This window comes from Falco biarmicus, chromosome 5 (assembly GCF_023638135.1).
Source record: "Falco biarmicus isolate bFalBia1 chromosome 5, bFalBia1.pri, whole genome shotgun sequence".
NCBI classification, from domain to species: domain Eukaryota; kingdom Metazoa; phylum Chordata; class Aves; order Falconiformes; family Falconidae; genus Falco; species Falco biarmicus.
Genome location: NC_079292.1, coordinates 73,029,176 through 73,052,680, shown reverse-complemented (window position 1 = coordinate 73,052,680; position 23,505 = coordinate 73,029,176). Strand labels below are relative to the sequence as shown.

The 23,505-nt window shown below is 41.0% G+C and overlaps 1 protein-coding gene across 1 annotated transcript in view; it reads right to left on the bottom strand.

Moving 5' to 3' along the window:
- Positions 1-12,111: 12,111 nt before the first annotated feature.
- The window catches only part of PDE3A (phosphodiesterase 3A), a 264,129-nt gene continuing 252,735 nt past the window's right edge, over positions 12,112-23,505 (bottom strand). Inside the window, exon 16 of the mRNA XM_056340624.1 lies at positions 12,112-22,059. Within this exon, the coding sequence (XP_056196599.1) occupies positions 21,812-22,059 (248 nt within the window). The 3' untranslated portion in view covers positions 12,112-21,811. The remainder of the gene's footprint in view (positions 22,060-23,505) is intronic.

The window sequence follows — 23,505 nt, the reverse complement described above, 5'->3', positions numbered from 1 at the left end:
TCAAAGGAGATCTAGCCTCGTTAATGAGGGGCTTGAATTGTTTCAGATTGAAACATTAGCTCTAATCGCCTGATGTTAGCTAATGAGTTACACAAGAATAAAGAGGTTTAGTTCCCTTTACCATTTTACATAGAGCCTTAGGGCTCAGTGGTCAATTGTTACAAGAAAAATGTGAATTTGTTTCTTTGCAGGTAAATACAAAGAAGTAAAGAAAACCTAAATACTGCACTTCGAGAACAAAAGATATCAGTAATTCTTAAGTCTCTACTTACATACTGCAGTACTTTGTTCTTAATTTCAATCTCTAAATCAGATCTGAAAATATTTATAAAATCAGCTTCTAAGTTCACTTTTAAGCAGCACTATCTTTTATAGAACTGCTGACTGAAAATACAAATAAAAGTTCCTATTCGTTTATGCTTGTCTAAAGACACAGATCTTACATAAGTAAAAAATATGTATGGTTTTATGTATATGTATATATACATGTACATGTATGTGTTTCCATGGCTTCTCAAGGGTCTGTGCAGTAGGTACTTGTGTTTCCAAAAACATAGGTGAAAATAACAAAAATATACCTAGATGTTAAGATTTGCTCATACAAATAATTGCCTATGCTCTGTTCATATGTGGACAAGGCAAAAAGACCGTGGCTGTGGTACCAACATTTTCACCGAGATCTTGTCATCCCATCAGATGAAATAAGAGCTACTGACTACATATAAGAGAAATGTTTGCATTTGATACTGCCCTGACAGAGACTCAGTCAACACTAATGTGTATACAGATACTTTTTTTAAACAACAATACAAAAGTAAGAATGGTTTGTGTTTGCTGCAGAAAACTTCTAACTTATTCCTGCTCTGCTTCTGACTTTCTTGCAATCTTAGGAAAAGTCACACTGTCTCTCTGTGCCCCAGTTATGAACTTGTACAATGGGGAATGACAGCATGTACCTCACAGCACTCATGTGAGCATAAATTATTTCGAACTTTTGAGCATGAGCATGACACTTACATAAGGTACGTTGCCACATAAGCACATCAAATAGCATTTAGCGTAAGGTTTGAAATGCTCTGCATATTACTACTACAGCAACCTTGGAATGAAAAATAAATATTGGAAAAGGAAAACATCTGAAACACAGCTAAGTAAATTGTCCTTATCTCTGAGCAAAGAAACACCCAACTAGAGAAGGCCCAGCAGAGGAGCAGGAGACCTGTGCAGTCTCCTCCACTGCACCCCATATGTAGGGTTGATCAAAAACCAAAATCAAAACCAAACTAATAAAAAAAAAAAGACAAAAAATACCATGGAGGTGCAGGGGTGGAATATGACACAATGATGCTTGACAGCAGCATACAAATTTATGCCACACTGAATTCATACAATTCTCAAATGGACAGCAGATCTTAAACACAACTTACGCTCAGCAGTATAAAACATTATTACAGTATAAAAATTATTAATATCTATTATCTGACTCTGGACGTCAAGTGGAAGAGTGCTAGAAAGGACTGTTAGCCATACAGGTTTTACAGGCTTTAATTGTTGTCTTGACCTATGTCATGACTTTAAGGAGGTCAGTAATTTTCAGGCCCGAAGCAACCTGCAACCATATATCTCAGAGCATCAGTGTGGTTGCCCTGACAATGCCTCTGAGGGAAACTCAGGACAGCAGAGCAGTGTGCCCAGTGGTACCATAGCCCACTGCAATATTAGCTTTAATCTTTCCTCTTTTGTGCAAAAAGCATAAATATGAGTGTTTCACTCTGATCACAAACTTGCCCTATGCTACCCCAAACTTTTTGCTGCCATTGGAGTGTTTGTGATACACTGCCAACTGCATTGGAAGGTCAGAGACAGCTCTGGTTTTATCCAAGCAGATACCTGGCTGGCGAGGATAATTCCTGACTTTGGTGTAGTGGCAGCCTTCAGTTTTTGCTATATCTTGGATGCAATATTGCTCCAGTGCCATGAAACACGAGGACAAGACAGCTTGTGTCAGCAATTCTTTCCCAGATGTGGCAGGAATGCCAGCAAAATGTAATCATAAAAATCATAGAATCATTTATGTTGGAAAAGGCCTTTAAGATCATTGAGTCTAACCATTAACCCAGGACAGCTAAGGCCACCACTATGTCCCTAAGCACCACATCTACATGTTTTTTAAATACCTCCAGGGATGGTGACTTAACCACTACCCTGGGCAGCCTGTTCCAATGTTTGAGCACCCTTTTGATGAGGAAATTTTTCCTAATATCTGATCTAAACATCCCCTGGCCCAACTCGAGGCCATTTCCTCTTGTCCTGTCACTAGTTACTTGGGAGAAGAGACTGACAGCTACTGCGCTACAACCTCCTTTCAGGTAGCTGTAGAGAGTTATAAAGTCTCCCCTGAGCCTCCTCCTCTCCAGGCTAAACACCCTCAGTTCCCTCCGCCGCCTATCCTAAGACTTGTGCTCCAGATCCTTCACCAGCTTTGTTGCCCTTCTGTGGACACACTCCAAACACAATGTCTTTCTTGCAGTCAGTGGCCCAAAACTGGTTTTTGAGGTGCAGCCTCACCAGTGCCAAGTACAGGGAGACAACAATTTCCCTGCTCCTTCTGGCCACGGTTTCTGGTACAAGCCAGGTTGCTGTTGGCTTTTTGGCCACCTGAGCACACTACTGGCTCATATTCAGCTGGCTGTTGACCAAAACCCCTTGTCCTTTTCTGCTTGGCAGCTTTCCAGATGCTTTTCCCCAAGCCTGTGGTGTTGCCTGGGGTTGCTGTGACCCAAATGCAGGGTGCAGGACCTGGCAATAAGCTTTGTTGATCCTCATACAGTTGGCCTCACCCTATCAGTCCAGGCTGTCCAGATACACCTCTGTAGAGCCTTCCTACGCTCAAACAGATCAACACTTCCCCCTACCCCCAAACCCCCAAATAGTGTAATTTGCAAACTTACTGAGACTGTACTTGATCCCTTCATCCAGATCATTGACAAAGATTTTAATAAAGATATTAAACAGAACTGGCCCCAGTACTGAGCCCTGGGGAATGCCACTTGTAACCAGCTGCCAACTGGATTTATCTCCTTTCACCACAACTCTTTGGGCTCAGCCATATAGCCAGTTTTTTACCCAGTGTAGAGTACACCCATCCCAGCCAGGAGCAGCTAGTTTCTCCAGAAGAATGCTGTGGGAGGTGGTGTCCAAGGTTTTACTAAAGTCTAGGTAGACATCATCCACAGCCTTTCCCTGAGCCTGCTTAGGCAGGTCACCTTGTCATAGAAGGAGATCAGGTTTCTCAAGCAGGACCTGCCTTCCATAAACCCATGCTGGCTGGGTCTGATTCCCCAGTTGTCCTGCCGGTGCTGCATGATGGCACTCAGGGTGATCTGCTCCGTAACCTTTCCTGGCACCAAGGTCAGGCTGACATGCGTGTGGTTCTCCAGATCCTCCTTCCGGCCCTTCTTGTAGGTGGGCACTACACTGGGTAACCTCCAGTCCTCTGGATCTCTCCAGTTGGCCAGTTAGCTCCCTCAGTGCCCTTGGGTGGTTCCTATCTGGCCCCATAGGCTTGTGTGTACCTAAGGGTATAGCAGGTGGCTAACCATTTCCCCTTGGATTATGGGGGCATCAGTCTGCTCCCCATTTCTGCCTTCCAGCTCTGGGGGCTGGGTATTTGGAGAGCAACTGGTCTTACCATTAAAGTCTGAGGCAAGGCATGAAGTAACTCAGCCTTTGTCACTGTGTTTCTCCCCGCATTCAATAAAGGATGGAGGTTCTCCTTAGCCCTCCTTTTGCTGATAATGTATTTATAGAAACATCTTTTATTGCCTTTTATGGCAGTAGGCAGACTGAATTCTAGTGGGGCTTTGGCCCTTCTAATCTCCCTGCATGACCTCACGACACCCTTGTAGTCCTGAGTTGCCTGCTCCTTCTTCCATAGGCCATAAACTCTCCTTTTTGCCCTGAGCCCCAGCCCCAGCCCTGCTCAGCCAGGCCGGCCGCCTGCCCCGCTGGCTCACCCTTCGGCACATGTTTGTAAACAGCATGTTTGTAAACATGTTTGTAAACAGCAGGTCCAGTGGGGCATCTTCCTGAGCTGGCTCACTGGCCAGCTGTGTCGGGAAGTTATCCTACACCCACACCAGGAACCTCCCAGACTGTTTCCTCTCTGCTGTATTGTATTTCCAGCAGACACGTGATAAGCTGAAGTCCCCCATGAGAACAAGGGCTAGCGACTGGGAAGCTTCTCCCAGCTGTTTATAGCATATGTTGTCTGCCTCTTCATCCTGTCTGGGTGGGCTGTAACAGACTCCCACCATGATACCCGCCTTGTTGGCCTTCCCCCGATCCTTCCCCATAAACACGTAACTGTATTGTCACCATCATCAAGCTCTGGACAATCAGAACATTTCCCTAACATGCAGGGCTACCCCACTGCCTCTCCTTCCTTGCCTAACCCTCCTGAAGAGTTCATAGCCATCCACTGCAGCATTTCATTTGCGCATCATCACACCTGTGACAACTGAGTAAGTCAAGGTGGGTGACACTCTGCTGGAAGGACAGCTGCTGGCCATGCTCACGTCTTCTCCCTGCCTCTTACTGGGGCTCACAGCTGGGGCTCCAACCCCTCCTTGTGTTCCTGGCTCCAGCTGGCCATGGTGCAGCAGCCCTCTCTGGGGGCTCTATTTTCTATCCCGCAAGAAGCATGCCTGATAACTCACCTGTGAGACAGCTTGGGCAGCAGCAGTGCTCACCCTCCCAATGACTGGCATGTGGGGCTATGCCTGCTGGTCAGGTCTAAGGATGAGTCAGTCCCTGAGCATGCATATGGTGGGCTGAAACACCACCAGGCAGCTCCCGAAGCACCCCTTCACCCATTCAAACTTCAGGCAATGAAAAAAAAGTCCTTCCTCCCACTGGAAACTCCTCTGCTTTGCAGTAAGCCTCCTTAGGCATGCCTTGTGTGTTAGCCTGCAGGCGTAGGAGCTGCACTTGCTAGAATAGCTGGACGCAGTAGACCAGTACAGAGACTGTTAAGCCATGAACCCAGATAAAGGATGTCTCCTCTGAAAGGTGACTCAACAAAGAGAAGAAGAAAAGCCAAATCTTACCTGGCAGCAGGAATCCACAGAGATGGTGCCTACCAGTTTTTGTAGGTAAGCTGCCTCTATCGCTTGTGCATATCCATACATGCATGTACAGGCACTCGTCCCAGCTTAGAAGTGGGAAAAATTGGAGGGGAAAATCACGTCTCAGGAATTGTCCTCTCTAGGGATGGTACATGTTATACTGGAGGGAGAGAAAGGGAGAAGGGTGGGGGAACTTGTTTTGTCTCTTGTTTTGCCTGAGCACTTGGTATTTGTCTCCCCCCCATCCTCCTCCCACACCTCCTCACTTTTTTCTTCCTTTCTCCCCTCCTATCAACTCCAGGACATTGAGTGCATGGGCAAAACAAAGACACTGGGTGCCCTAGCTTGAAATCCTGAAGAGCATGTAAACCCTTCTGGGGGTATTTTTCTTTGTAAGTTGCTGTAAGTTTAATGGGGCACGTGACAAAGCTTTGTGGAGAGGAAAAACCCCCAAATCCTGACCTTCTTAATTGCTCATTCCCAGAAAGCAAAAGACTTCAAGGGGGAATGAATGGGGGGTGGGGGGCGTGGGGGGGGTGGGGGGGGTGGCGGGTGGGGTAGGTAGGATGTAGAGTTAACAGGTGATCCACAGATCTTTCCCATCCAGAGCTTGGTCCTTCCTGCTATGCCCAGTAGTCCTGCTCCCCAAAAGCCTCAGGGCAAAGTCCCCATCAACATGATGTAAAACCATAATGCAAACACTGACTAAAGGAGAGGACAGAATTGAGCAGGAGAGTCAGTCAGGTCCTTTGCCACAATGAAAGGAAAATTTTGCAAACTTCATTCCCACTCTGTGTTTTTCCTGTCACAAGATCCTGGTTACTGAAACAGCAATTATTTACAGATTTGTGTAAAGGTGAAGAACATGACTAGTTCCCAGTGTAGTTGCTTGAGCAGACAGAGGCTATAAATCCTGTCTTCTAACCTGTGAGCTCTAATTATACTAACAGGGAAGTTATTAAAACTACAAATTCTTCTTCCTTTCCCTTTTTTGCTCTCTTCCGCTCTCTGCACCAGGATAAGTTCCCATGACAGCTAAAACCTCACTGACACGCAAAACTGTGCCATGCCAAATACAGTGCCTTGGAACAGGCTTCTGCTTTCCTAGGTTTAATACAAATTATTATCTGTTCCTTCATTATATCTCTATTTTGGTTTCTTAATGCAGCTGGAATTTTATTACACTGCATGTAATTCACATTTTGTACTTTAATGTGTCTTATATCCTTACTTGGTGATTTTGGAAACTTGGAAATCTCTTTTCCCTTTTTCTAAGAGATATCAGGGTGCCTAATGGTCCACAGGTATTAGTGATTAGGAGAATTAGTCATTATGAGTTCTTTCAGCCTCTTTCAGAGAACTGCTTCCAGACTGCTTCCTTCAATTATTAGGAAAACTGAGTTTACACAATACGGGTTCTGTATTAGTTTTGCCTGACCTTTAATCTTCATTGCTGACCTTGTTTCCTTTGATGATTTCTTACACAGACTCCAGTTGTTCTGCCACTGGTAACCTTCATCACACTGTACCTTAAAATAGGTGAAGATCATGTTCAGAATCATAAATTCTTTATATAAATCCCTTTCACATACTCCTCCAAGACTCCATTATGTTACAAATCATATTGATGAACATGAGGGCATGGTCCTCTACCCTTATAGAAAAATACCTAAAGAATGGGGTTTTCTTTGCAGCTTAAGATGAAGCAATGCTTTGAAGAACAAGGCCCACAAGATTTAGTACAATCTCCTCATCTTTCCTGGATTTTTGGTTCATTGTAAAACCTCAGCATCAGCTTTCTGTCACAGTTGGGCTTTTAACGCATTTTCTTTATAGAGCTTTCTCTGACTTCTTTACAGGTGTAGATAATATCTTAACTGGAACTTTATCAAAACCACGCTGGGGGATGTATTTTCCATTATGGAATATATATATATATATGAAAATACACTTTCCAGAAGAGCATCGCTATTCCTTTATTAGCTAATTATAGCGGTTCCTCAGAAACAGTCATATTTATGTCCTCTACATACTTTTCCAAATGCTCAGAGCAAAGGAATACAAGATCCTCACTAAAACTCAGTAAGCTCATTGGGTTGAGAAGGAAGTCCCACCCAAGCAGGAATTTATTAGTCTCCCAGGCCTCCCAGGCCATGGATATTGCATAGAAGGTGATGCAGTACATTGCCTACTACAGTTTACTAACAAGAACTGAGACAGGGGAAACGAATTGCTAGACATTCCAATACAGGATGCGATGCTTCTTCTGTGTCACTTTTCAGTGCCTCCCACAGCAGAGCACTTCCCAAGAACAACTACACAAAACTCATTGGAAGCTTGCTAGACAATCAATCAGACAAGAAAGGTTTTGCTTTCCCATATTCCTAAAAGAAATTGCTTACTTATGTATACTTACTCTATTTTTGAAACAAAGCCTTTAAAGCAGCTACAGGACAAAGAACCAGACTAAGGCTTGTTCCTCAAGGTCTATGTTCTTTGTATTAGGTAGGAAATCAGAAGCCAGACCACCTTCATTTCTAAAGCACAGGGTTAAATTAATTAGATTTACAAAGTCTAGTCTAGCTATAGTGAATAGCTGTGACAAGAATAATCCTGATTCATAGATGTATCAATACACTAACAAGGTTTGTGGGTCAGTCTTTAAATCATCCAACAACAGATCTCTGAGGGGTAGCTCCAGGGAACTGGCTGCTTCTTCTTCAAGCATATTTCATGAGCAAACGGTAACCTCATAAAGCCTCACCCCCCCTGCCCCCTGCCCCCCCACCAGTGTTCAGAAGCATGAAACTTCACCTTTGTAGAATACTTTTTTTAAAACAAACATATTCCAACAGACTTCTTTAAATCATAAAAGTTTGCTTGTAAAGATAAACTTTACACTGAAATCTGAGTACACACATACCAGCTGCAAAGAAACATTTATTTTTATCTGATAGAAGGATAATAGTGACTTTTAAAAAACATAAAATGTATAAACGGGATTTTGATATACCATATCACCTTAAACTCTGAATTTACATTATTTCTGTGGTGCAACAGAGAACACTTTCCCAAGCCTTAATAATGCGTTGCAAAGCAAAGCCACATAGAAACTCTTGTTAGAATGAGTCCTCAACTACTCAAATTGACACCTCGCCAAATGCTCCTTTATTATTTTATTTAGACTAGCACATAAATACTCCAAGCCTGAGCTGCTCTGCTGTGCCTGGCATGACTTACAGGAAAGGAGAGCCTGCCATGGCAGCAACTGCTTTGTGGCCCAGAGTTGTACTGCGATGATCTCCTAAACTCCTGGAGAGCTCAGCACAGGAGCTAAGATGCAGCAGACAAGGCTGAAAGAGTTCGCTAAATAGTAAGTAATATTTGCATTTGAAAAAGAGGAATTGAACTGTTGATGTTTGCTGAAGGTCATGAAGGAAGTTTGTGCAGAGCTCAGGAAAAACTCAAACAGATCCAGTTCTCCTGAATCCTTGTCTAGAGAGCTCAAGGCATCATGCCACTGTTGAGTCTGGAAATGCAGCTGCCAGAATAAAGGCAACTTAGAAAGCATGATGGCTTAGAAGCAGCTGTTTCTTTCAAGAAACATCTCTGAGTACTTAAATTTTAGTACAATTTAACTTCTATAGTTTATGAAAAATTTAATTCTGCTAGCTGTGATTCTTGGGGAAATGTGTAGTTTGAAGTCAATGACAAGCAGACACAGTGAAGACATTTACAGGTAACTAGAAAAGCAATCAAGCAATCCAGTTTCACCACCTATACAATTTTAATTGCTTTAGCTATGCTGCTCTGTCGCTGTGGATTCATTATTTCTTGACATTAATTTTTCTCTTCTTGCATGCCCATTCCACATCAAAGATCAAGAGAGAAATAATACACACCAGTTGTCAGAAGCACTCAGAGATTGCTGCGGCAATTTCAGGCTTCAGGATAGTACTCCTTGGCCCAACTAAGGACTTCCAGATCTAGCTGCAAAGAACAGGTTTCTTACCAAAGAACAGCAAAAGCAACAGAAAACTGTTTTAATTATTTTTTGGACCTGGCTAACTTGTTACTGAGATATCCACAGGTCCTTCTGAGAAGTCCCATTACCCTGCTTATCAAATTATTCCTGCCATTCAGATTTTCAGGCCCTTTCATAAGACATCAGGAAGAAGAATTTTCAAAAATAGCAGTTTAGTAAATGCATTTACTACACTCTAACCATAGAACAGTTCTACATTTTCTGTGTCTGTTCTCCATGCTGGGAGCCTAAGGTAATGTACAGGAGCATGTTCAGTGGCTGTAGATTACCTTGAAAGCACTTGCAGAAGGTAATTGTTCAGGTAAAAGAGGTAGGAGGTTTTCCATCCTGAATGATTAGTAAAAAAGCCCCAAATTATTGACCCAGACAAGTTTTGACTAGAATTTTCATGAGAAAAGAAGTAGCATGTATATTTATATTGTACCACACTTTGCTAAGATCCCAGCCAGCCCTGTGAAACCCACTTCTGAGGGTCTATAACAAGAAAGATTAATGAAAGATCCAGTGACTTGACACATCTTTTCAGGGCAGGAAGCATTTGTAGCCACCAGAGCTTTGGGGAGAATTTTAACTTAGAAAAATGTAATAAGAGAAACTGGATTTTGTCCAGCCACTAGGGATTAATACCATTAATCTTAATAAAATCCCATAGCACTTTCTGTAATGCAGATAAGTTCTTTGAAGTAGGTTTAAACCCAAAGACCTTGGCTAGAAATGTGTAAAGAGAAGGTGTGAAGAATTTAACAAAAGAGTTTATTACACAGAAGGTGTTGAATTTGTAGAATATCATGCCTTCGGCAAGCACAGTAATAAACAATTGCCATATGCAAAGGATTGTGAAGTAATTTACCAGCACCAATAACAAAAGTCACTGTAAATGAAGCCATCATGCAGATCAAACAGGAGGAACCTCTGCTTTGTATTTCCCAGCTGCAGACAAGCAGATGTTGAAGCAACCTTTTATCTATATCAGACTTCCAAACCATTACAACTGCATCTATCCCAGATTATTTAGTGATTATAACTAGCAGTCTGGATTGGGTGTGACACAAGCCATCAAAAGCTTAGGTAAAACTTTATACTTGCACGTTTTCTCCAATGGGTCACAAATTAATGTGATGTTAGTATCACCCCTTGGCTGTGAAGCTGCGCAACAAAGTACCTGGCTTTGACAGTCTCCACCTCCACATGCCAGGTTTTTGGGATGTGGTTAAAAACCTCCCTCAGACTGTGTGGGATGCCTACGTCAAGAGTTACAGGCCCCAGCAGTCAGGGCAGCACTTGGCAGTTACACATCCGACTGTCAAATCAATTTGCGGTTCTACATCTACATGAATGACTGACGATATCCAGGGAGTCCATGGTGGCTTGAGGGATAACGTTGATTTCCATAGGATTTTAGTGAGATAATTTAAGAAACATTAAAGAAAGCATTGTTAAACATAATGCCAAGAGTTCTCTGAGATTTCTGTTTTTAGTGAAACATTTAAAGTGGTTTTAGGCAAGTGGATTTGCCTGGGCAATTGAGAGTAATTTGAACACCTGGAAAATGCAACATTTAATTGAGCTGCTACTTACTGCGTCATGGCCTCCTTTATGTTTTACCAGAACCCCAGGAGAGGCATGCTCATGTGTGGTCTCATTAGCAGATTGACTGCTGCTGTTCCGTGTTTTACTGCTCATCTCTTCCCATGGGAACCTCTTGGTGTTTGAAGAGCTCCACAGAGAGTTCGGCGATTTTCAAAGACAAGTGCATTCTTTACCTTTGTAGCCCCTCTTTGTGATGAGGAGTATTGAAGGAAAAGAGGTTTTCTTCACTACTCCAGTTGTATGCTTTTCAGTGGGTAGCTGTGAATCTTTGGATCAAATAATTCCACGCTATGGAATTAGTAAGTGGGACAGACCAGCTGCTGGCTTATAACTATAACCGTACTTTGGTTTCATACTGGCAATGATCCCAAGCAATATCTTCTTAATCACTGCCTGCTGCAAATTTCCTTACATTTTTGCCATTCAGAATTTACGTCAGAGGATGAATAAACTGGTGGGACTTCAAAACTGGCAGCCAGATATGCAACTGATGCTTTTCCATATTTTGAAATCTGTTAATTTTTAAGTTATAGGAAAAGAGGCTTTGAATACACAGCTGATCCAGATAATTTGTTTGCAGCCATTTCAAGTGAGTTGGCTAAAGAGCTCTCCAGATCTTTGATGAAAGTAGGTAATAAAAGTTAAAAAATGGGGAAAATTTTTGACAGCTGTAAGGTACTTTTTAAAAAATCCTAAAGAGTGAGCAAAGAAAGTAGCTAGATGTCAACCCGGGCCCACATGACAGAGTGGCAAAATCTTTCACTGAAGAATGATGGTATACTTACCAGTCAAATTGCAAGAAAATTGATTTCACGTGCTGATGTCCCACTTTAATGGATTACTTCTGTGATTAATAAGGAAAACACTGTTAAGGTAATACATTTCATTTTCTCTGGAAGCATTAGTCACTCTGCATTACTATGGTTGAATAGTGCCACGTAATATAGACCACATTCAATCAGTATGGTCCATATTAATTGGATTGGAAAGTATACAGATGATGGATGTTGAAACACTCATCATCATTAAAGAAGGATGTTTCTAATGAGGCCTTCCACAGATTGTCTGAGTCACACAGCATTTAACATGGAGTTTACTAGTGATCTAAAATAAAGTGCAGAATTCTGCTGGTAAATGCTGCAGGTAATCGGATACCAATAAACGTGAGCATGGGTCATTCACACATACCAACTGGGGCTGGCAGATAAAATGGTAATTCAATATATACCAGCTTTACTGGATTTGAATCATAGTTTGAAGAGCCTACAGGTCATTTGCAGTCTGGTGCTTAAATTGAAAGCTGGGCACTGAAAGCAAATTTGTTCAATAAAGGAAAAAAGAAACACTGCAAACAGGATACCACAGAATTATATTTATGTTGTACATTTGTCTTCACATTGCAACATCCACATTGTTCATTTTGTGACAAGTATTTCTAATAATTTTGAATACATATTTACTGTATAATACATTTTACCAAGAGGCACTTCCAGTAATTCTGGCAAAAAGGAGCTTCATTATAGTGTCTAACTTACAAAACAGTAAAAATAAATAATGTTTATCTAAAAGATTTTTTTCCTGTACAGAATCTATTTTGTACAAAACATTTATCAGCCATTAACTAAATCACTTAACAAATACTTGTGAAGAGAATATATTAAGTATTGCTACATGTATCGAGTGCAAGATACTAGTGAATGGAAAAGAATTACTCTGTTTATGAAAATCACCTAAAAATACAAGGCCTTGTTCCTGAAGTGTTTAGAAAGGAGAAGCTTGATTACAACAATATTGACAATATATAAATATAAATTAACATATGTAGTACTTAGTGAAAAGAACACTGTGTTAAAAACTGGTGTGTACAAATCCTAAACAAGATGGCACTTTTCTGCGTTGCCACTTTGGCTGGCAGTTGTTTTTTAAAATATTGCTTCAAAGAATTATAAAGGTACACAAAACCCTTTTCAAATAGAGCCATATAAAATTACATTCCCCCACCCTTTCTCTCAGCTTCTGAAGTGAAAAAAATAAAGGAGGGATTAAATTTGAAGTACACAGATGATTTGAGGAAACATGCTACTACAGCTGAGTCTAAATGAGCGTCATAAAATAATTCTGTCTGAGGCACACTTCCCTGAGGTCCCAGGCCAGGAGTGAAACCTCACAGGATAGGATGCAAAGCGACCAAATTCCTCAGTGCTTGCTGAAGTAAAAAAACTTTGACTGGCATTTTGTGAATTTGAACATACAAAATCTGTATGATTTGGCCCCAAAATCTGGTGGGGGAGTCAAGTGCTTCAATTATATTGACGCATCCAAAATTTTCATTCAGAAAGGGTTTTGATCTTGCTTGATACATTTCTTGGTTACTTTCACCAAAATGGGATTATTTTTTTTTTAAATCATATCTTGTATGCATAATACATACTTGCATATTGTTACCCAGATGGCCAAAACGTACTGGAAAACAATTATTTTTGGAAGGTACTAGTTCCACAACTGGAAGCAAAGGTTACAAAATGTGTTTCTGTTGGAAAATGTCCCAGATGTTTTTCTATCAAAAGCACTAAAAAGAAAAAAAAACTGCCACCCATCAGTGAAAATGTTAATTTGTTAAACAAACAGAAGCTACAGTATGAATCACATCTTTTTGAAAAGTGAACTTAAATTACTTTCCATCATGCAAACTTCTTATATCGATTACTCAAGAAAAGATGACTTTAGAAAATTGATGACCCAATGTATACTGACATGGTTGAAATATTAAAAATATCATCAACACCACATAGCAGTTATTAACACTGTCTTTGATCTTTTAGGATACCATCCGCAGTAGTGTATTAAGGTTTACAAATATCTAAAAATGAAAATTTTGCATTCAAATACAGAATTTCATCATGTGTCAGAATCAGACAGGAATTTTGAAAAGGAAAGATAGCTTTAACAGACAACGGCCTTTCTACCTACAGTAGTATGTACACATGGCAGACCCCTACCTTTTTCTCTCTGATCAGATTACAGACCTTGTTTTCCTTCTTTTTATGAAAGCGTGGGTGCAAAACGACCAGGGTCAGTAGAGAAAAAAAACCACCTCATCAACAAACCCCCCAAAACTCTTATCTCCTTTAAATAAATATTTAAAAGCAAAGAGCAATTGCTAACTCACATTAATTGTTTGTTACTGTTCACTGTGGTAAAGGAAGACGGCATTGAAAACCAGAGCATCGAAGCCGCTGCCTTGGGGCTATCGCTGTGAGCAAACCATGGCGAGGCGGGTATGGAGTTGGACTGCATTACTCTAAGGTATTTCTCCAGCTACTTTGGCAACACCCCTCCGAAATTTGGCACTTATTCTTTACCTCCCACCTGTTCCTCCCCCCATGCGGTGCCACTGGGACTCCATGCCATTTGCAGGCCAATGGTGCAAGCCCAGCTCCCTCTGTGAGCTGGAGGAAAAGCAAGCTAACACATGCCTGCCTTGCCAGGGCCACAGCACACGCTGTTTTGCTTATTTGATCTGACTTCTATGGTTTTTTAATCAGGACAAGAGAATTCAGTCATAAAAGGATACACGGTCCGCAGCTGTGGCAAAATCCTTTACACCTGCTCTTATGCTTTCATAGGGACAGAAAACAGAAATATTTGGGTTTCTCCATCTAATTCACTGCTGGGATACACCACATTCCACCTGCAGATTTCAGTGGTGCTCCTTGTTGCACGCAGTTCCTATATGCCACCCACAGAAGAACAAGTCTCATCTGTTGTTTCATTTCCACACCTCGGACATATGACAAGCATGGCTTTGTAAGTAAGAAACAACTAGCACTGACTAGACAACTAAAAAGCTCAACTGAAATACTTTTTTTTTTTTTTTACCTCCTCTAGCACCATGCAAAATTTTCTTTAATGGGGGAGAATAAAACACTTCAGTCAAAAAATCTTCCTGGTTTCTTATATCCCTCAGCACAACGGACCACAGCCAAGGACACTTGGTTTTACCTGAACTCATCGCCTTCCAGAAAAAATAGTCTTACATGTACAAGCACTTGGGGAAATCTTTGCATACACCTCAAGTGACGTCGGCAAGCTTTCAAACTGCACAATGCTTATTGTTGTTTCAGATTTATCAAAAAAATATTGTTAACTAGCTCGAGCTTTTTCCCCCTTTTGTCATTGTGAAAATGGACTCTGCAGAAATACACCCACAGACTTCTGCCTGCAGGCTCCCAAGGAGCTTGTATCGTCCTAAGAATTCAGGTGGGTGCTCACACAGGTGACATCTGCATCCTGTGCGGAGGCACGATGTATTTTTCATCAAGAGAACACCTGCCTGCCAGGAATATCCCATTAATGGCCTCTGAATAAATCATAATTTGGATGTAAATGGAGGATAACTCTTGCAGTGCTCCCTCCAACACTGGGATTCAATAACTACCACAGCAGGAGCTAAAACCCTGCTTTGATTTACCTCCAGAGGAATGTTGTTTTGCTAGATGAAAGTGATGAAATTCAAAGAAAGATTTGTCATACTAAGTTGCTCTCAAAAGTACTGGTGCTATGTTGCTCTAATTCAAAGTTTGAATCCAATAATAGTTTTTTGCTAGCTCTTCCAATGTTGCTTAAGACAGCTGTCACCTAATTTCAATTATTGCCCCAACTATTCAAAAATAGTTGAACATGCAGTTTCTTCAGGAAGCCTAGACACTCTTATTTGTTGATTTACCTAAAAATACTGGGGGGAAAAAAATTCCTCCACCCTAGTTAATGGGAACAACTAACTTCCCTTTAACGCTGCCACCATTTTGACTCATGCCGAACATCAAACAGTAATTAAAACCCCAGAAACTCCATGGTTACTTTATTTCAGTGGGATTACATTTGATTTTGAAAGAAAAGGAAAATTAAGTGTGTTGCATAACGTCTGTTTCATACTGGAATACAATTTCCTTTTCTCTTTCCTATGGATTGTCAGTTTGACTTTCTCCCTGTATGTCTACAACCCCATCAACTTGAGGAGTAATTACACCAGCGCTGTGCTGCCAGCTGAGGAATACACAAGTGTTCAGGCCAACATCCAGGCCTAAGACTGGAAAGAGCAGGCTTCACACCTGCCTTCCAGCCGTGGTGCCTGCAACAGACCTGGGAGAGGCACATTCTCCGCTCTGGGCATGTGCCTCAATCTAATCTTCCACCCATGAGAGGCTGTGGGATGCTCAAGAAATTCTCATACACATCCTTAAATCAAAACCTTTCTTCCTTAAACACGTAATGCTGGAACATCTTAACTGTAACAGTACTTGCAAAAGTAACAGCAAATATTATACTTTTTTATAAATTACAGATTTTCCAACAGTCAAAAGCCTCTTCAGAGAAAGAAAAGCTACAGACTGTCACTGCTGCCTTCCCAACCTATTGAACACTATGTCTACCAGATGGCTCAGCTCTAGAATGAACCACATCACATCTGCATTGCCTCTCCCACACTTGAATCAGCTGCTGCATCTCCCTTGGGTTATTTGCTGGTCATGAATCTCGTGCCTTCTCTGGATCGCAGCCCCAGGCCTTGGGTTGGCTGGGCTGCCCAGGCTCACGCTGACCGACACATCTCACCATGCCTATGGAGTCAGTGAGAGGGTGGACTCAGACCCACAACAATCTTCATCAACAGCAAAGCCATCCCCAGCACAGGATCACATCACACAGAGCAAGCAGGATGTGCCAGGTAACTAATGAGACTTTGCACTAACACATCATTAACACCTGGGACCAATCATAAACATTTCACTGCATTATACTTATGGCAAAATTTTCAAAAGTGCCTAAGATTTGTTTGAAAACTGTCAAAATTCTCCAAGATCCCAAGTCCCACTCAAAGCTGGTACTGCTCAGGCTGCCAAGTAACCCAAACTGACCGCTACCCCACACCTACTCAGCTCACAGCTCAGCAGCATGGGCACGGCACTGGGTGCAAACACACCCAGACTGGGACACAGGCTGGGCAGTCCTCATGGGCTATACCCCTGACTGATGCTCAGTTTGGCAAGGTCCTTGGCTTCTCCACACTACATTCTACTTTCTGGGGAATTTCTGAAGTAAGAAAGAAAGACAGGGCCATGATTTCAGAAAAAAAATGGTATCTAAAAAGCAGACAGAAATTCAGAACTTTCTAATGAAAACAAATGAACTTAATGTCCAGTATGGAGAGCACAAAAAGGAAGTTGGGTACAGAATTTCCTTAGATGACAAATGGTACTTTTAGAAGCATCTATCTGAACATTTACAGACTTAACTTCCTTCCAAATTCAGACCATCGGTATCTTAAGAACTTCTAACAGGAGTATGCTAAGGGTAAAAGACCCAAACACATCCACTCAAAAGGTCCTGAGCAATCACGATCTTGGATTAACTTGATAATGATGCAGAGAGACATTCACACATGATGTCAGGGTGCAAACTGTTGAACAACTACCCTTGCATTGCTAACAAATGCATTCTGAAATTACATCTGCCCTGGGAACCATTTGCTGCCAGAATGTGACTGTCACTTGCTACGAGAGCCAGCACCCTGCACAAGGTCCCAGGGGAGGCCACTGGTGACACAACCATTTCTCCAGCTTTCTGTAAAGCTTTCACTCATAGAGGAAGGCAGTTCAAAATGCTGCCAAAAGCATCATAGGATCCCTTTCTCCTAGCAGATTCTTGCAACTCACTTCTCATGCATGTCTTGCCACATTGCATTGAACACCGTCTTTCTGCTGGAGGAGGCAGATGATTTTCAGAGATGAGTGTCAACATACTCTGTACATTAGCTCACAACAAATCAAGAAAATGCCAGATTCCCTCAGGAATTAGAGCATAAATAGTAAACTGTGGCTCTTTAAACATGGAAATTATTACTTCTAGACAAAAGCATTTTTGGGGTTCTTGGAAAAAGAAAAAAGGTAATAAAATAGTTTGGGGCTTTCACACTCTCTATTTCCATGTGTCCCTTCCGCAACACAAGGATAATGTCAGAAGTTATATCCTACTGTAAATGGCACGTGACTATCAAGCAAACAGGGAATATGGGGACAGAAGGGTTTATGTGTGATTACTGTACGATGGGCAGAGTGCTTTTCTCACTGTACTGGGAGCTGCAACCCCCCCGTTTAAGGGGACCGCAAACATCTCCCAGACTAGAAGGGAACAAGATCACTCACCAAGTGACATTACACGGAGAAAACTAAATATCCAATCAGAAAAAATAGTCCAATCTTTCTCTTCCTGTTTTTGAAGAACTGGAAACTAAAATATGTGATTTTTTTGTTACTGCAAAACACTGTTTAAATGGGGCTTGCTTTCTCCAGTATCTAACAAGCCTATTTACATATATATACCAGAAACCCATATCAACATTGTAAACATCCCACCTGAAATCTTGAGCACTTTGCTGATAGAATACAATTATTTTCCTTTTTCTTTTCTTACTTCCCCCCCCCCCGCCAAGATATTGCATAGGCTGTGGTTTATTTGGGGGTTGCAGCACCAAAGGACTGCACAAAGTGTAAAACCATCAAGATCTAGCCTCCAAAAGGTTACTGCAATTGCTGGTCAAAGGTTTTGCCTCCTTTGGACTAGAAACTATTAGAAAACCTGCTAAAAATAACCTGCTTCACATTATCTACTAAAAAAACCCAAAGCAAAAATGGTATTCATGTGTTTGATATAAAATATCTCTGTTATTTTTGTGTTACATTTAAGCCAACCTGGGAAATTTCCTGATCATTGCCTGCCAGAAATGCACTGCAAAGACTGAGAAGTCAGATTCATAAGGAGCTGACACCTGCAGAGACTGGATTCCATTAATAACTGGAATGAAAAAAAAGTCACCTCCTACCAAGTTCATAACTGCCAGCTACTTTAGCTTCTTCAGTGGTATCCCTTCTAGTTTGGATAAAAGCAATGATTATTCTGATTTTAAGCCTGTCAGCAATTCCTTCACTGTAAAACGCTTGAGTTACTCAAACCGTACTCACAAACTGGCTTGTGTAGCAACATAGTAACAATTTGTGACAGCTGCATTGCCAATATAGAAAGAAATCTTCATAAATTAGAAGCTGACACTGATTTTACCTAATGGCAATCAAAAATGATGAGTAAAAAAATATAACAATTAAATTTTAGCACATTTTTAGGATAGTTTTTCTTAGTTCGACCCTGTGTATGCCTGCTTTGACGAGTATGTAGAATTCCACTCACAGGATTTTGCCTTATTTTTGAATGCCTCTTTGTAATTTTACTGACTGGGCACCCACCAACACTTCCTGCAATAACTTCTTTTTTTCTTCTTCTAGCAAAGGCAATACAAAAATCAATATAAAACATCCAGTCCCTGTGTTCATGCACTGAAAATAGAGAAGAAAGTGCTGGGAGATGTGACATTTTAAAGCATCTCTGTAAGTTTAATTTTTAAAGGACAGAATGAGGCATAATAAACTCTTCTCATACTATAAGGTATGCATATCACTTGTACAAGAGAACCCCAAATAAAACGATTAATCAAAGTGACAGAAGAGGTGTGAAAACAGTGCAAGCTGGAATTGGTGGAGACTTGCTGAGATCTTGAAGCCATCTTTTTTTTTGTTTGAATGAATTCTGCTATATCCTTTCCCTTTAAAATAATAGTGCAATTTGCATCTTCAATTTTCTGATTTCACTGAAAAACACTACTAAACATATCTGCCGATAACAGCAGTCAGAGCCATACCCTAGAGTCACTCTTTTGAAAGGCAAACAGTTTCTCTACTGATAAGAATAGCATGGGATGGTAACAAGCAAATACAAACTGTAAGAAACTGAAATCCTGTTTTGAGCAAAAGCTCACTTTAAAAGAAATGCAAAGCAAAAAGAAACTCTGAAGTGATAACACATACACTGATTGCCTTTGATAGAGAATATTTTCCAATGTTTTGGAGAGGTATTAATAGGATCATGAATATGGTGAAAGTGTAACAATAGCAAAAAGTGATGAATGCAATGTCATAAATTTAACACAAATTCTGCCTTTCACAACCATTCTTACTCACACAAGCAATCCTCTTCTTGGCAAGGGGCTGCAGGATCAAAATATAAAAAGCCTATGTAGTCAAACAATTTTTGAGAAATAGTGAACTTTATATACATAATTCTTTTTGGGGAACAAAACTCTAAATTGTGTGGTACTGCTTGGTGCTGCCAGTCCCAAAGAGCATTAATATTTTAAAGCCTTGATCCTGTAGACCACTGGCTTCCCAGAAGGGTCTATACAAATTACTCAAGACTTTATTTGTTGGGTTTGGAAATGGCTACACTGTATAAAAAGGTTTTTGTATTTATTTTTTAAAAAATTAGCTTTACAAAAAAACCTTTCCCTTTTTTTCTTTTTCTTTTTTTTTTCTTAAAGATATCATTATCTACAGGAACCCATAAAAATTTTTCCATATTTACATCCAGATAGCTAATCATTGACAAATATAATATTGTGAAATAAAATATTGAAAGTGAATATTCAACCTTTTAAATAGACATTTGGCTCACAGCATAAACAACAGAGATAACAAATAAACAGAACAACAACAACAAAAAAGATCTGCTTTTCTTACAGGCCTTATCTTTTCCTTTCTCTTAAAAATAAAAAAAAAAAGAAGAAAAAAGAAAAAAAGTATACAGGTGGGATCAAACACACTGCTTCTAAGCAGAATGCCAGGAACAAACCGCTCCTATCCAGCACCTCGCACTGAAAAACCAAGTTCTCTGAAGCTCATATGAGTGGTTGCTGAGACATACGAGTGTCCGACCGATGCAGGACTGGCACCCGTCCCCCACGCTGCTCCTAATGCATCATTTGCCTTTAATTCTGAGGAAGGGCACGGCCCACACTCTCCTCTTCTTTTGCTCTCAAGAGATATAGTTTAGCTTTGTTCTTAGATTATACATTTGGCCACTGATGCATGGAGGCATAAGGTAATGGAGGAAGATGACAGTATGCCTCTAGTTTCTGAGTATGTACACATATTTGCTCTATACTCTTTCCTGCCCAAACACACACGCCACCCCACGCAGCCATTCACGCACTCACAAGTATACAGATGGCCAGGTCCTCTCAAGGGGAACAGACCAGCATGCCACACAGTCCCTCATAAATCCCATTGAGAAATAAATTTCTTGGCATATCCCTTTCACCAGCAGTCTGGGAAGTGCCGAGGAGGAGGAAGAGGAGGAAGAGAATGAGGTGGAGGAGCCCATACAGCCAGATGGGGCCAGGTCAGCATCCCAGGCCACTCCGGCCCCTGCTGAAAGGCTGCTGCCTGCAGCTGGAGTGCAAACTGGGACTTGGAGGGCTATGGGGAATGCAAAGCTCCTCAAAATGGTCTCCGATCCCCTTGTGGGCACAAATTCTCTAAAATTCAGGCCTTCTGTTTGTTGTCGTGTATGGGGACGTGCTACAGCTAGTGTAATAAGAACTCAAACTATGCTATATGACATTACACCCAGTCATACTTGAAAACATTCCCTCACACACACATATATGTTGGCAGGATATATCAGCATTCATATAAAGCTTTGGAACTTTATCCCTCAGCATTAAGAGCAAAAGCTACTTAACTGGTACCTTACTGGTAACTGCAAATGTGCTTTAGAAGCAGCATTTCCTTAGATAACTTTCTTCTGTAAATATCACAGTGACCATAATATATCATTAAATGCATTTTGCTGAAGTGCGCAGCCAATAACCCTGGCTATATCTATATATATATATATAGATATATATATATTTATTTATATAATTCCACCCACCCCCCAAACCTCTTTAAAGAAACTCTGTAAAAGCCGGTGTTGCAGTGTGAAAGCTTCCTTGAGCATAGGAGTTTAAACAATGTACCTCACCATAAAAAGGAAAGAGAAACAAATTAAACAGCTGTAGGCGCATTATCCCGTACTTCTACAGTGTTGTGTCTAAATGCTGTGCTGGCTTGAGAAAGAGTCTGTGCACGAGTCAATCTGTCTTAAAATACTGCTGTAAATATTGTCATTGGTTTGGTTCTACAGTTGTGTTCTCCTCTTCATCGCTCTTGGGCTTCCCTTTCTCCTCCTCCTCTTCCCTGATGGCCTGGATTTGTTCTGAAGATTGGTGCAGCGTGGATTGCTCTGCGCCTTGCTTCTCTGTCCCGGCTAACCTCTCTTCATCCTCAATTACTTTCTTCCACATTTTATGGTTCTGAAGCAGGTGCTGAGTTATCTGACAGTAGATTTTCCTTCTCTTGAATTTTTTCTTTCCTGTAAAATACCATGTGACATTAAAGTACTGTTTTCTGTGAGAGAAGAAGGAAAAGGGACTGAAGATGTAAGAAACAGACAGGGTGTACTATGACATATAGAAACTGCACTGCACCAACAGTAAACCCACAAACTTAAACTTAAAATTCAGAAAGCTATGCCTCTTCAGACCTCTGGGTTTCCTGCACAGTTTGAGACCCAGATTTGTCATGTCATAGGCTGCATGCTGTCCCTGACTATGCAGCTCACAGAGACATCTACTGCTTCAGTGATTATGCATAAAGCATGTTGCTGAGCTGTTTCTGCTCGTTATTTTAATATCAAGTACTTAAAGACTCTGATCAGCCTACTCCATAACTCACACATTAAATTCTGACACCCGCCCTACAATACATCCTTGCTGATTCCCCTAGCGAAAATTTTCTGATTTTGTTTTCTTCACATTTTACCTCTGATCTGAGCTATAGAAGGATAACGAATGAGCAAGTGTTAGTAACCTAAGGAGGGACCCATTCCTACGTTCCCTTTTAAAAGTCAGAGTTTTACAGCTCCATCATTGCAGTGGAGATGACCTCAAAGCCTTTGCACAACATTGCTTCAGCAACAGAGTCTGACCACTGAAGAAGCAGTCATATAGCCAAATACTATCGGGGAGCTTGCTTGTCTTTGGTTTTGAAGGATCACTCCCTGCTGTTAGTCTGTAAAATGTTTTTGCCACTGGCAGTTCTTATGGCTCCTGACACAGCTGCAGTACAAGCATTTTGCTGTCTGAAGGGTTTTGTTTGTTTTTTTGTTTGTTTTTTTTTTTTTTCTGTCAGTATAGTCTGTCCAACACAGATTGTTAACTCCTTAACAGTACAAAGCTTAAAAATTTTCCCTGATCATTAACAGTGGCAATGGCAGTTACATAACTAAAATAATATCCCCTCCAAAGACAACTGCAATTTCTTTTTTAAAGATGGTGACGTAGAGGAATTTTTTGTACCAAATAAATTTGTGTGGATTAGTATTTGCAGGTTGCCTAAAGTATGTCTGTGTAAGGATCCAAAACGTTTAGCCCTTGAAGCTTTTGAACTGGAAACAAAGAGCTTTTCACTCAGTACAGACCAAATCCAACTCAATCCTTCATTAGAAAGCCCTTGGATCCCTGTAGGAAACCTTCAGGTTTAGCACTAATAAGAAGCCCCTACCCTGCCAATACTGCAGCAGGACATTCTCTCCTGGGTTTCCCGGGTGACCCCGCATCTTGCTGGCCTCTGCAGACAGCAGCAAGTTCTTGCTGTGGTGTTAAAATTTGCCTGAATCACTAAAGACTGAGCCTGTTTAATTCTTATACTTGCATCAGAACTTTGGGGGAATTGCATGCTCCTGTAGAACAACAAAAATTATTTTAACATTTTGTAACTCTTAAATTTACATCAAATGCCTTAGTGAATTATCAGGACC